The 12,355-nt window shown below is 38.5% G+C and overlaps 1 protein-coding gene across 1 annotated transcript; it reads right to left on the minus strand.

Annotated features, from left to right (window-relative positions):
• Positions 1-2,658: 2,658 nt before the first annotated feature.
• LOC141809916 (uncharacterized) lies at positions 2,659-9,837 on the minus strand. The gene is made up of 6 exons (XM_074697156.1): positions 8,857-9,837; positions 4,294-4,394; positions 4,032-4,100; positions 3,621-3,672; positions 3,002-3,038; positions 2,659-2,918 (listed from the first exon to the last, which is right to left on the minus strand). Exons 1-6 carry the CDS (start codon positions 9,434-9,436, stop codon positions 2,873-2,875), a joined length of 885 nt encoding a protein of 294 aa, XP_074553257.1. The 5' UTR covers positions 9,437-9,837; the 3' UTR covers positions 2,659-2,872.
• Positions 9,838-12,355: the final 2,518 nt, after the last annotated feature.

A 12,355-nucleotide genomic window follows, 5' to 3' on the forward strand; every position in this document is an offset into this window, starting at 1 on the left:
CTAAATGAAGTAAATCTCTTTGACCCTCATAGGCCCCCTTAGTTTATGACCCTTTAAAGGCATAATTGGTAGTTTGATTTAGATACACTTTTTGTTATGCTGGTTAAAATGACCTATTTGCACCGATGGCATGAAATACATGATGTGTTCTTAAGAACATTACAGGACCAAAATCTCCTCTACCAAAAGCTTCTTTAAACCCTAACAGATTTTTTTTAACTTGTTTTTCTCAAGTTGTTCAATTAGCATTGTTCCTAATTGGTTACATGTCACCGTTTCTATTTTGAAAAAAATAAATAAGTAAAAAATAAACGAGTTTTTGTCCTCATTTAATGAATGTTGGAGGGCTGAGGATTTTTCTTTCAGATCAGACTTAAACATACATTACATTTGTAATACAATTTGTTTAAATGCATTCCTAAGTGTCCGATTATTTATGTACTTTACTTTAAAGACATTGTGACAATTGTCCCTGCCAAAAAACTGCCATAAAAACATTACAGATTAATGTTTTTGCCTTTTCCTAAGATCTTTCAATCAACTTCAGTCCTATTCAAAAATACGAAATATTTACATTAAAAATGAGGGTTTTTTTTTTTAATAATTTGATAATTTAAAAATATTTTTGAATGCCATTTGTATTTCTAAAGTTGTTTTTAGCATTATGAAAGGTGAGTGTTTTGTGTATAGATGTACAATAAGAAAATTATCTGATTGTAAAAATGAAAAATTGTGCTACTTTTCTCCAAAATGAAACCCTGATATCACAGAATTCAGGATATCATGTAGTGAGTGTGCCTTCAAAAGATGTGGTTATAATCAGACTAGATGGAACATGTTTTTCCTTTATTGTCCTCAAAAGGTACGAAATTAAGAATATGGCACTGCCCAAAAAAATATTTTTCAATTATTTGTACATCTAAGCTTGTAAAAAAGAAATCCCCAGCCCTCTTCATTTTTTTTAATACAACAACAACAACATGTAATAAAATGGGCATTTAAAAAGTTAGAATAATAAGAGAATTAAGACTGAAGTTGACAGAAAGATCTGGGGGGAAAGAGAGCAAAATATTAATCTGTTCTGTTTTTATAACAGGTTTTCAAGAGGACATTTTTTGTCCTCTGTTTACCTGAAGAGGTCCAAAATTAAGAATCTGGCACTGCATAAATAAATAGATAAATAATGCATCAAAATCAGCTTACTACTTACCTTATGTATGTTAAAGCTTGATATAATAAGATAAAAAACAAAACAAACAAAAAACCTTTGCTTAATGGCATGGGGAAAGCCCCCCAACATTTATAACATGAAAATTAACATTTGTCTTTTATTGATTGATTGATTGATTTTTTTTTTTTGGTTTTCATGAAAACAGTGACATAATGTAAGAAAATGGGCACTTAAGGGTTCAGATGACAAAAAATTAATATACTTGGTATATTTAGATATTAACCTGTAAATGTTTTTATAGAAGTTATTGGTAGAGGGCATTTTTGTCCTCTGTTTACATCAAAGGGTCTTAAAGATACCCCCAGTGCATCGTTGACCATGAAATTAGAGTTCTTTCATGAAAAAACAAATACCAACAAAATATCATTCCATGCAGAGTAACGAAACCGAAATTACAGCCAAAAACGAGCAAAAGACTATCTGAAAGGACAAAAATGTCCCAGATTACCCCTGAGGGTAAAAATTGGTCACTAATGTTTGACAAAGGGGCAGAGCTATGGAGCCAGGTGTGTCCAGGGTCAGATTGCTAACAGCTGTCTTTGCATTGCACAGGAACATGTTTTCTCTTTGTTTATATTTTAAATTCTGACCCTGGACATGAAGCCTTATTAGTCCTGAAAGGTTTTATCATGATGGGATAAAGTCCAAAATGGAAACCAACACATAGCACATTCTACATTTTCATTCGCCTACCTCCATAGATAAAGGCCGTTATATATATCTATGCCTACCTCGACCTGAGCCCTGTAGAGTTCAGTGCTTCTCTCAGGTCAGCCAACTTCTGTTGTATTATTTCATCTCAAAGGACACGTGATTGAAATATGTTTCTTGTAAGTTGAAGATCTGATGGGATTTGATGGTTTTCAGTAAAACTGGAACGGATGAAGAAGGGACTCCATGCTGGTGTTCAACAAGCTGGGAAACAGACAATCTAGAGGAGAAAGGCTTGAATGCTCTGTACCTGAATTATTTCAACAAAACTAAGCAGAGAGTGTAACTGCCTCAGACATGTTAACACTGTTTGTTTATCTATCTGGAAATGGACCAGTTTTAGTATTTCATTAAAATTAAAAAGTTATCAAAAAATGTAAAAAGTAATAAAATAACATACCTGTTTAAAATGTGCTGCAATATACAGTTAAGAATTGATCTCTATGCAGATTATCCTGAAATGAAAGGTCACATTATAAAACAGTGGGGTAAAGCGTAAGCCCTCACCTTTGTGGTTTGAATGAAGTGAACAGAAAAGAGGGAAACTGCTCCTGAATGGGACTTTATTGTGCACGTTTTATTTCCCCATGCACATGACTTACCCAGTATTAAAAAAGGAGCCATTCACTCCTTCTTTTTCTGTTGTACCCTTAATGTAAAAACTGTAGTGAGTGTTTCAGATCCAAAAAATGAATGAGCCATAGTTTCCCCTCCTCTTTATTGAACATGTCTCCAATATGAGTCCAGATATTTTCCTTTCAAGTACATCTTTGATGTTTTAGTTAACAACAATACACAAATATATTAAGTAAGTGTTTTCACAATTCTTTCAGTGGCTGTGAGCAAATATTTAAGGCTCTCAAGGAAAAAGACATAAATAACAATGGAACATCATCATCTGGGCCACATGGTGGCGACATATCATTGTGTTCAGTTGTCATCATCATCATCGTCATCAAAGACGTCGGCTACAGTTCTGTGGAGGAGACACAAACACAGCTCAGAGACCGACAGGTCTTAAGTTTGATGTGGTCTGTGGTTCATGTGAATGGGACTTACTTGTAGATGGATCCGGTGACTTCATCAATAAAACCTCCTGCAGAAAAGAGACAAAGTGAGATCAATCAATCAATCAATCAATCAATCAATCAATCAATCAATCAATCGAGCTTTATTTATAAAACACCTTTCATACAAAAGTTGTAACCCACACACACACACACACACACACACACACACACACACACACACACACACACACACACACACACACACACACACACACACACACACACACACACTTATGTAGATGAGGCTAAGTGCAAATGAACCTGTGGAGCAGGAAGCACAAGATCCCACCAAACCAATCAGCTGTAACTTTGTCTTTGAATTAAAAGTTGGTGGCAAATCCCCAAAAATATTTAGTCCGCCTACTCTTCTCTTGCAAGGTGAACAATCCAACTGGTTCAAGTTCTTGGTGAGGTTATCCAGACTAACCCTAAACACTCCAGGTTCATATTTTCTGACAGCTCTTTATAACTATATATATATATATATATATATATATATATATATATATATATATATATATATATATATATTGAGAGAGAGAGAGTGAGAGAGAATTCAAGTGGCAACATATAACCCTATGAAAGTGTGTTTCTTTATGTTTACTCACCAGGCTTGCAGACAGTTTCGCAAACCGGACACACATGACAGAAATTGCACATCTGTGAACCAGACAGAAAAGTCAGAACAGAACAGTTGAAACAATGTAGAGCGACCCTGATTTTGATGATTTCAACCTCAATGCCCTTACTGCCTGAATATATTTAAAATTATATATATATATATATATATATATATATATATATATATATATATATATATATATATATATATGTGTGTGTGTGTGTGTGTGTGTGTGTGTGTGTGTGTGTGTGTGTGTGTGTGTGATTCTGTGTTTTTGCAGTCTTTCAGATGCTAAATTGAGTGATGATTGTACATTTAAACACAGCACATGAAATAGTTACAGAGGTTATATTATATTTATAGATCAAAGAAGTTCGCCCTGTTTGTCTGTTCTTACCTTGCAGGCATCGCAGTGTTCAGACTTGTCTTTCTCTTTACATGGGCACTTGTCACACTTGTCACAGTGCTACAGTGAGATAAAGAAATCAGAGAAGCTTTTAGACACACAGAACTTTCAGACCCAGGAAGAGAAGCTGTTTTACTTGTACCCCGTTTGTCACTGACTGCTCACTGTGCTGATTGTGATCTGGGATCACTTGTAATTATCATACTATGAAGGAATGATTGTGAGATAATTATTTTACCAAAATTAGTCATACCTCACAGAATTCACACAATGAGCAGAGGGAGCCCTCATGATAATCGTCATCATCATCATCATCATCATCATCATCATCGTCGTCGTCGTCGTCGTCATCATCTGAAAATGTAACACGAACAGGAGTGACATAACAAGCCAGGATATGAGCAAATAGAGAGCTGGACATAAAGACTAGTTTGCAAGTGAAGAAAATGCTTGAAACTACATCAAGTTAGGACTTAACTTAAAATCTGAAAATATCTATTATTATTATTATTATTGTTATTATTATTATTATTATTATTATTATTATTATTATTATTATTATTATTATTATTATTATTATTAATATTCACTTCCAATATGAGAAAATGACTGGGCAGCAAAGAGAAAAAGTAATCAATTTTCCTTTCGTATTGAAATATCTGGAATGAAATTGTTTGAAGTATTATTTACATTCTTATTTTCTCCAAAACATAAGATGCTGTGAGACGGATCTGTTTTAATTAGACTGCAGCGCCACCTTCTGGCCTGGAGTCTCACCACACTGTGGTGTGGACGTGACTCTGAACAAGTCGTGTGTTTGTTTTGGAAATGAATGGAGATCAGATCATCTTTTTAACTCGACTATTCTTTGTTCAAGACAACTTTTTACCAGATCCACCTCTAGGAGGTAAGGTCTTTATAAACCTGAAACCTGACAACAAGCTAACTTTGTCAGTTTGTAGCGTAGTTTAGTAGCTAGCTATATTTCTCTCCCCTCACAGCCCGGTGCTCTGAGACGTGTCTGTAACATGTAACGTTAGTGAATCCTGGTTCTGTCCTACCAGAGATCATCTACCAACTCCAACCTCACCAAGCAGAGCTAACGTAACCTGGCTCTTCATTTTATTGATAGACTCTCAAGTTTGAACAGACCACTGCAGAATAACTGCTGACTGTGGGTTGGAAAGGATATTAGCCCAGATTAACCTGTAGTTTAGCCTTTAGCTCATTCTCTATCTCTCTCTGTTTCTCTTTCTTCTGCTCTTCTGTCCTTTTTCTGTCTGACAGCTAGGCTCCAGTGTCCACCATCACTACAAAATTAATCACAGAAATCGTTTTCAGCAGAGAAAAACACAGATCTCTCTCTCCACTAAACTTTATCAGCCAGCGTGCTGTTGACATAAAGATTTAGGTCATACCTAGAGACATGCAGTAATTTTTTTTTTTTTTGTCATGTCATCTTCCTCAATATAGCAGTATTTTTTTTTAATCAAGCTAAATGAGCTCGAGTTAGTTTGATTGGAACAGTATGTAGCTAACACAAATAAAGTCATCATGACCTACTTATTTGTAACTCTGTCTGAAATCAAGGTTTGAGGCTCTGTTGAAACACCAAAAGCACATTTATATAAGAGGTGGCACAGTTACATTAAGGGCATCTCTCTTTGTTAATTGGCTAATCCAGCAAGACATATTATTATCTCATACACTGTGAAAAATTACTGTAAATTTATGCAAAAATTTCAACTGTAAAATCCAGTTATGTTTAAATACAGGACTGTGAAAAAAATCCCTGTAAAACAATGGCAATACGCTGGCAACCATGCTGCCAGTAATTTACTGCTTTTTTTTTTTTTTTTTTGTCCAACATAGTGATTTTTGTGAGTGAAGCGGAAACACAGTGGATATAAGGCCCTGCTTTACATTAAGATGTTACTTTTCAGGGGGCACAGGCTGTTTGTGTGCCTTAGTGCACGGAACGGCTGTCTGTGCTCCACCTGACACGGACTGATTGTCTGTGCTTCACATGACACGGACCATGAACCTGATGATTTCACAGCGTTTTGCCAATTTTAAAACAGAGAAAAATATAAACTGAGGCCCTTTCACATGACAATAGTTTTAGGATAAACACAAAAGTATTGTTGCGTTTCAGCCTTTTGTTTACATGGAAACAGGGTTTAAATCGACCTAGAGCAGCGTCCAGAGTGGGATTTTTGCAAACACTGCTGTGTAAACAGCAAGTCAGATTTTTCAGTGGAAACGCTTTGCACACTACACTGTCATTGTTGCAACTTAGTATGTTATGTGCTAACCGGACAACAACAGTAGCAATGGTGAACTACCATGTTGTGTTTGTGCTGTGAATCTGCTGGATGTGCTGAATCTGCTGACTGCTTTTTTAGCAAACTGTTTATCTGTTGTACCACTTCTGCACTTGTCCTGTGTTGTTTATTTGCAGCTGGCTAGACTTCTTCTGTTATATCGCTGATTACAGGCCCGCCATGTATACTACGGCATTTACAGTCACTCAGAGTTTCCGTATAAACTTTTCATGTTAACTTTGAATGTTGGAAGTTATCAAAATACCACTCCTGGGGAAGTGGTTTAACTGGAGCACAGAGAGCCTGTGGCCCTCACAGTGTAACATCTCAGCGTTCAGCAGAGTCTCATATCCACTCTGTTTCCTCCTCACTCACGATTACAGAGCACCATCACCACAAAATTACTTTGCTGTAAAATAATTGGAAATTACTGGCCATTTCTGCTGCCAGGAGTTTATGATGATTTTTTTTACAGTGTAGCCCTTTGTATATATCTGGATGTAAAGCAATTTTTCATGTGGGCTAATGTTACTATCTCTACATCCACGTCTGACCTGACTGCACCTCACAATACAACTTGTGGAATGAAGAGCTCGCCAGATGTAAGGACAGAAAAAGAAGAGGATCCTGACTTAGTGTAAGCTAATTAACAGCACATTCTGACCCTGTTATACATTAAAATTACAAGTATTTCATTTCAGTAAAAACTTTTGTAATTTAACACCAATTCTTCCTCCACTGCAATGTTCCAGACAGACATCTACAAAGGACAAAGAACATAAAGAGAACATGCAGTAGAGATACTCACAGGTTTGTGAAGCTCATGACCCTGGACCTCATGCAGGTAACACAGCTGACTAAGTTTTACAGGCTACTGATGACATAATGATACTGTTCATGCAAAGCTCTAATCCAAGTGCTCTGCTGTTGGCAAGAGATATTCATTTGGGTAGTTTGTGACCATTATATTTATTGAATGAATGAAAGTAGGATAAAGACATATGGACAGTGATGAGTGTCATAGTTTACACACATGAATGTTCACAGTCTTCAATAATCACAGTTCTGTCAAATAAATAGAGAAAAAGCAGACAACCATTTCATCTCTTCACAATTTGACATTTGATGTTCTATCTCCTTTACATCCTTCGTACAAAGAGATGTTTCTCTCGTTTCCCAAACACTCCCTCCCTGAAAAATCATCAGCAAATTCACTGTTGTAGCGTTTCACAACAATCTACTCTGTATAGTTTCACTAAGACTTAAATAACTGATTTACTTATATCTGTGCCAAATAATCCCTGATTGGTCAGGAAAAATGATGCATCAACTCAAAGGCATCAATACAAGCTAATGACATGAGCAATTTTTTATTTAATCTAATATTTAAGTACATCAGTGATTAGAAAAAAAAGAGGTATCGTTATGACAATGTTCAAAGGTACATTGACAGTTATTCTAGTATGTGTAGCAATTTTACAAGTGCACATAGCAGATTTGAAAATAAGTTCTGTGTATACACAGCTCAGTGGCTCAATGCTCCACAGAGAAAGAAAGAGATTGAGAGATATGGAGAAAGAGAGAAACTTCACATCTCTGCATTTAAATTAAGAATTTTAGGTAGTGGCCCTCCTGCACCTCCCCTCGTGCTTTATCCTCCCTTTGTCTGTTCTTAAAACACCCAAACCCCCACCCCACCCCTCCTCCCAATATCACTGTCTCTCTTTCTTTCTCTGTAGGTTCACATAAAGACACAAATGCAGGTTAATCTGGTTGAAAAAAATGAGACAGGTTGATCCTAGTGAAGGAACCATTCTTTAAAAATAAAACACAAATCAAAAAAAAATTACAGACTAGTGACCCCAATGACTGGCTTCCAAGTTTGTGTGAAATTGTTTTTCGTTCTTTCTCTCTCTCTCAAATCAAAGCTTCTGCAGTCCCCAAGTTCATATCTAGTGTACTGTTCGAAGGACTTCGGACAGTTGGACTTCAGATGGGCCAGTTCAATTCCCCAAGAGTGTTCATAACTCTAGTTAGGTAGGGAAAAGAACACAGTGTCAGAGACAGCAAAGGAAATAAACAGCAGGAAAGGGGTGGAGGAGGGACTTTGATTTCCTACATTGTAAAAACTGACAAAGAGATGATGAGGTTGTAAGAATGCTAATCAGAGAGGAGTGGCTAGTATTTGCATAGCCCCTCCTCTTCCGCACACTGTCCTTAATGCTAAGCATGTTTGTCTCTAAAGGCATCACCAGCTGCAGGAAAAAGCATCTGCCATACTGACATCAAATCTTTGGATAAAAGAGGAAACGAAGCTCCATGTCGATGTGATCTCATTGGTTAGCATGTAACATGATTGAACAAAGAAAAAAGATGCTGTCATCAAATGTGAGGGTCGGTACTGGCTGATGCTTTGTCGGAGGTTTGACAATATGCAGATGACTGCATATTCTACAACAAGAAGAAGGATATGGTAACCATAAACTACTCACCTTCATGGTCATCATCATCGTCATCATCATCGTCATCGTCGTCATCATCATCATCATCATCATCGTCATCGTCATCATCATCATCATCGTCATCATCATCATCATCATCATCGTCGTCATCATCATCATCGTCATCATCATCGTCATCATCATCGTCGTCATCATCATCGTCATCATCATCGTCGTCGTCATCATCGTCATCATCGTCGTCATCATCGTCGTCATCATCGTCGTCATCATCATCATCATCATCATCATCATCATCGTCGTCATCGTCATCATCGTCGTCATCATCATCGTCATCATCGTCGTCATCATCATCATCATCATCATCATCGTCATCGTCGTCATCGTCGTCATCGTCGTCATCATCATCATCATCGTCGTCATCGTCATCGTCATCGTCGTCATCGTCATCGTCGTCATCGTCATCATCATCATCATCATCATCATCAGCCATCAGGCCTTCCTCAGAGTGGAATGGCAGGTCCTGGGCCTTCACAGAGGGAGCCAGTGGGGTGTGGAAGGAGCAGAGTAGCGCCAGAAGAAGCGCAAGAATCACACTTCTCAGTGATGCCATGTTCACAGCTGGTATGGGCCAACTAACAAGGAATTACCCTGGAAACACTGCAGGAGTCCAGCACTGCAGCTTTGTGCCTATATATCCCACACGCACAACTTCCAAAACCTGACCCCCCTCCGAGATGATTACACTTAGATAAACTACAAGAGTGGGAAATAGAAGCCAATTACAATGGCATCCAACAGACTAGGTCCAGCGCAGAGAAGATATTCCAAGCTGAAATCCAGACACTTCCTCACAAGTCCTGGCAAAATTTATCCTCAGCAATGCTGGTGTTCTCCCTATAAATTTGAGACAACGACCAGGCAGGGTCCAGGAAGGCGATTGTGTGATCAGCTATGACTGCAATGAGAAGCTATGAGGAGGAGAGTCATCAGCAGGCAGTCAACGTTGAAGAAGGAGACAGGACTAATGTGAGAGCGACAGAAAAAGAGTGAGACCAACCTATGGGGTAAACTAAGAAGAGGGGGGGTGGTGGATAGGCTGACTGACAGGGGCAAATGCTGCAGGGGGGGGGGGGGGGGGGGGGCAGTCCTGCTCCATCCATAAGTTAAGTTACCCAGAGAAGAAGGGAGTGATTGGAAGGGTGTATAAGGAACAAGTCAAGCATTTTTACTTTTCCCTCATCAAATGTCCAAGTTCAAGTTTGAACCAAGTGTTGAAACTTAGCTTTAAAGAGGAACACAGCAGAAGTGGAACAGGAATAGATGACTATAAATCCAGAGAGAAAGAAAGAGGAGTGGGTGCAGGACTAAAAAGAAAGAAGATCTGATAGCAGCAGAGCCTCTGGTTTACGATGTTAGTAGATCATTTGTGAGGTTAGTTTGTCCATCCATCAAATTCTCAGGTCCAGAGTGTGGTTCTATGACATTTGAAATAGATATTTGTACTCTCATAGGATGCTAATTACTAAATCCAGAGACTCCCATGACCTTTTTCTCAAGAGAACGCCAAGGGCCACATTTCACTTTATCCTGTAATCATGTAATATATCAATATCTAAACCAGCAGGATTTAGTTTTTGGACAACTCTAGAAAACGCTGAATCCCATTCAATGTTAAGATTATCCAAAGTAGCCAGGCATGCTAACTCAACCTGTTTTTCAAGGTTGCCTAAAATTTGCAGAGGTATGTTTGGGTCAGACGGCTAAGAAACCAGGTCATGGTTACAGTTAAGGTTACAAAACATTAACCGAAATGGCTTTGCTGTAATGGGATGCTAACTCTGTCCTCTAGCGTGAAAGTGAGGGATGCTACATGCTCATCCACCACCCTGACCTTAACATTTGGGTATGCCTGAAATGAAGTACTTTGAGCAAAGTGTCATTCAACCACACCCAATGGGATAGGCAGCATTTATAGCTTTTCTAAAGTGCCTTGGTCAAGAGGGGGCCCAAAGTATGCTGTAATGCCAGGGGGGAAACGTAGTTGTTCAAACCGTCCTTCAAGGTATTCGTCACAACACTAGCTCTCCAAGAAAGAAACTGGCAGAAGTAACTTCATTACCCATTAAAATGAATGAAAAGTCACCTGGACAGTCATTTTGTAAAGCAAGCATCAACATCTGGTTTGTGGAAGCTGCACAGTCACTGGATTGACTCTGTTCCTGTCCACAAGTCCACATCACAGTTACTCCAGTTCTTCCGTTAAACTTGACATAAGACATAAGTGGTGCAGTTAACAATGGTTTGATTGGAACTTAGTTCCTTTTAGACACTGGTCCAAGGTATGCCATGATCTAATGGGCAGACTGTCATGATATATCTGCTGAGGACATTAATGGTCCTCAGGGTATAAATCCTTAAGATTTCAACAACCCCTGGACCATTCCCTGCCCTCTACCCTCAGGACAGGCACTTTTAGTGCTAAGAATAGCCAAAGGATCACTTTGTTGAGTACACCAGTATTCTTTGAGATGACCACATCTGAATATTGGTTCAGTCAGTTTTTCTTGTCTTTATTATTGTAAGATCTGTGAATACTTGTGTTTTTTCAGACACTTATGGGGAAGTTTTCAGTCCTGCCACCACATTCATGCAGCTAGAGCTAATGCACTCCCATGGGTGCAAGCCAAACTCAGACTATGATATCCAGCCCATCTACCACTACATCTGTCCCTCCCCCTGCAGGGTGTCCCCAAAATAGATGGATTTGTGCAATGAGGAGTTGACAACCACTCTATTTAAAACCACACACTGTCAGAGTCAGTGTAATGTGAGCTGTCTTGGCTCTGTCTGTGAGGGACCAGCACAGGATCGCACACCAACAGTCAATTCTCACCTACACATGTTTGAGGAAAGAGGTTAATGACGAGAGCCACCGAAGCAGCTCCTAAACCAAACTGTACAAAAGACAATTAATAAAGGTACTCCACTTGCACACTGCTCCAATGCCAGTAAAGGTTAGCAAAGCACCCTGAACACATGTCTAGGAGCACGTAGCTTATTTTTAGTCAGGGGGAAATCAGAAAAGCTGCCACACTTGTTGATTTTACATTAACAGGATTTAGTTAAGATGGGTCAACTTTGGGTGAAGGTCCTCTGATGTTGAAAGCACTGTGTTGAGTGATTTAAATGTTTTTACAGGTTGAAGCCAACTCAAACATATCATCACTTGTTCAGTTGCATCTCTCGGTGTAATCTCAGTCAGCCAGAACACAAGGACTGAGCGAAATGGAAGACTTGATTCTGATTTGCTCGATAGTCTGGCAGCCAAATAGGCCCACTGGATGATCCAATACCCAATCAGGACCAAATAGGTGTAGAGTTAATGTAGCCCTAAATTAGTAAGTGCAAGCAAAATAATAATTAGTCATTGGCTGTAACTTCGGGTACAATATGTTTTCCTAAAAGTTTTTATTTAAGTCACCAATGGTAAATGGATGTAGGGCAACCAGAAAGAGCTGAGTTGGAAAAG

The sequence above is a fragment of the Halichoeres trimaculatus genome, unplaced genomic scaffold (assembly GCF_033239565.1).
Source record: "Halichoeres trimaculatus isolate MK-OKI-2021-1 unplaced genomic scaffold, fHalTri1.1 fHalTri1_scaffold_20, whole genome shotgun sequence".
Lineage (NCBI taxonomy): Eukaryota > Metazoa > Chordata > Actinopteri > Labriformes > Labridae > Halichoeres > Halichoeres trimaculatus.

Excerpts from the sequence above, each read along its gene's own strand:
- LOC141809916 (XM_074697156.1), bottom strand. The coding sequence starts at position 9,436 with ATGGCATCACTGAGAAGTGTGATTCTTGCGCTTCTTCTGGCGCTACTC. Across the intron at positions 3,039-3,620 it reads CGAAACTGTCTGCAAGCCTG|GAGGTTTTATTGATGAAGTC; the intron begins GTGAGTAAACAT and ends TCTTTTCTGCAG. Across the intron at positions 2,919-3,001 it reads GTCACCGGATCCATCTACAA|AACTGTAGCCGACGTCTTTG; the intron begins GTAAGTCCCATT and ends TCTCCTCCACAG.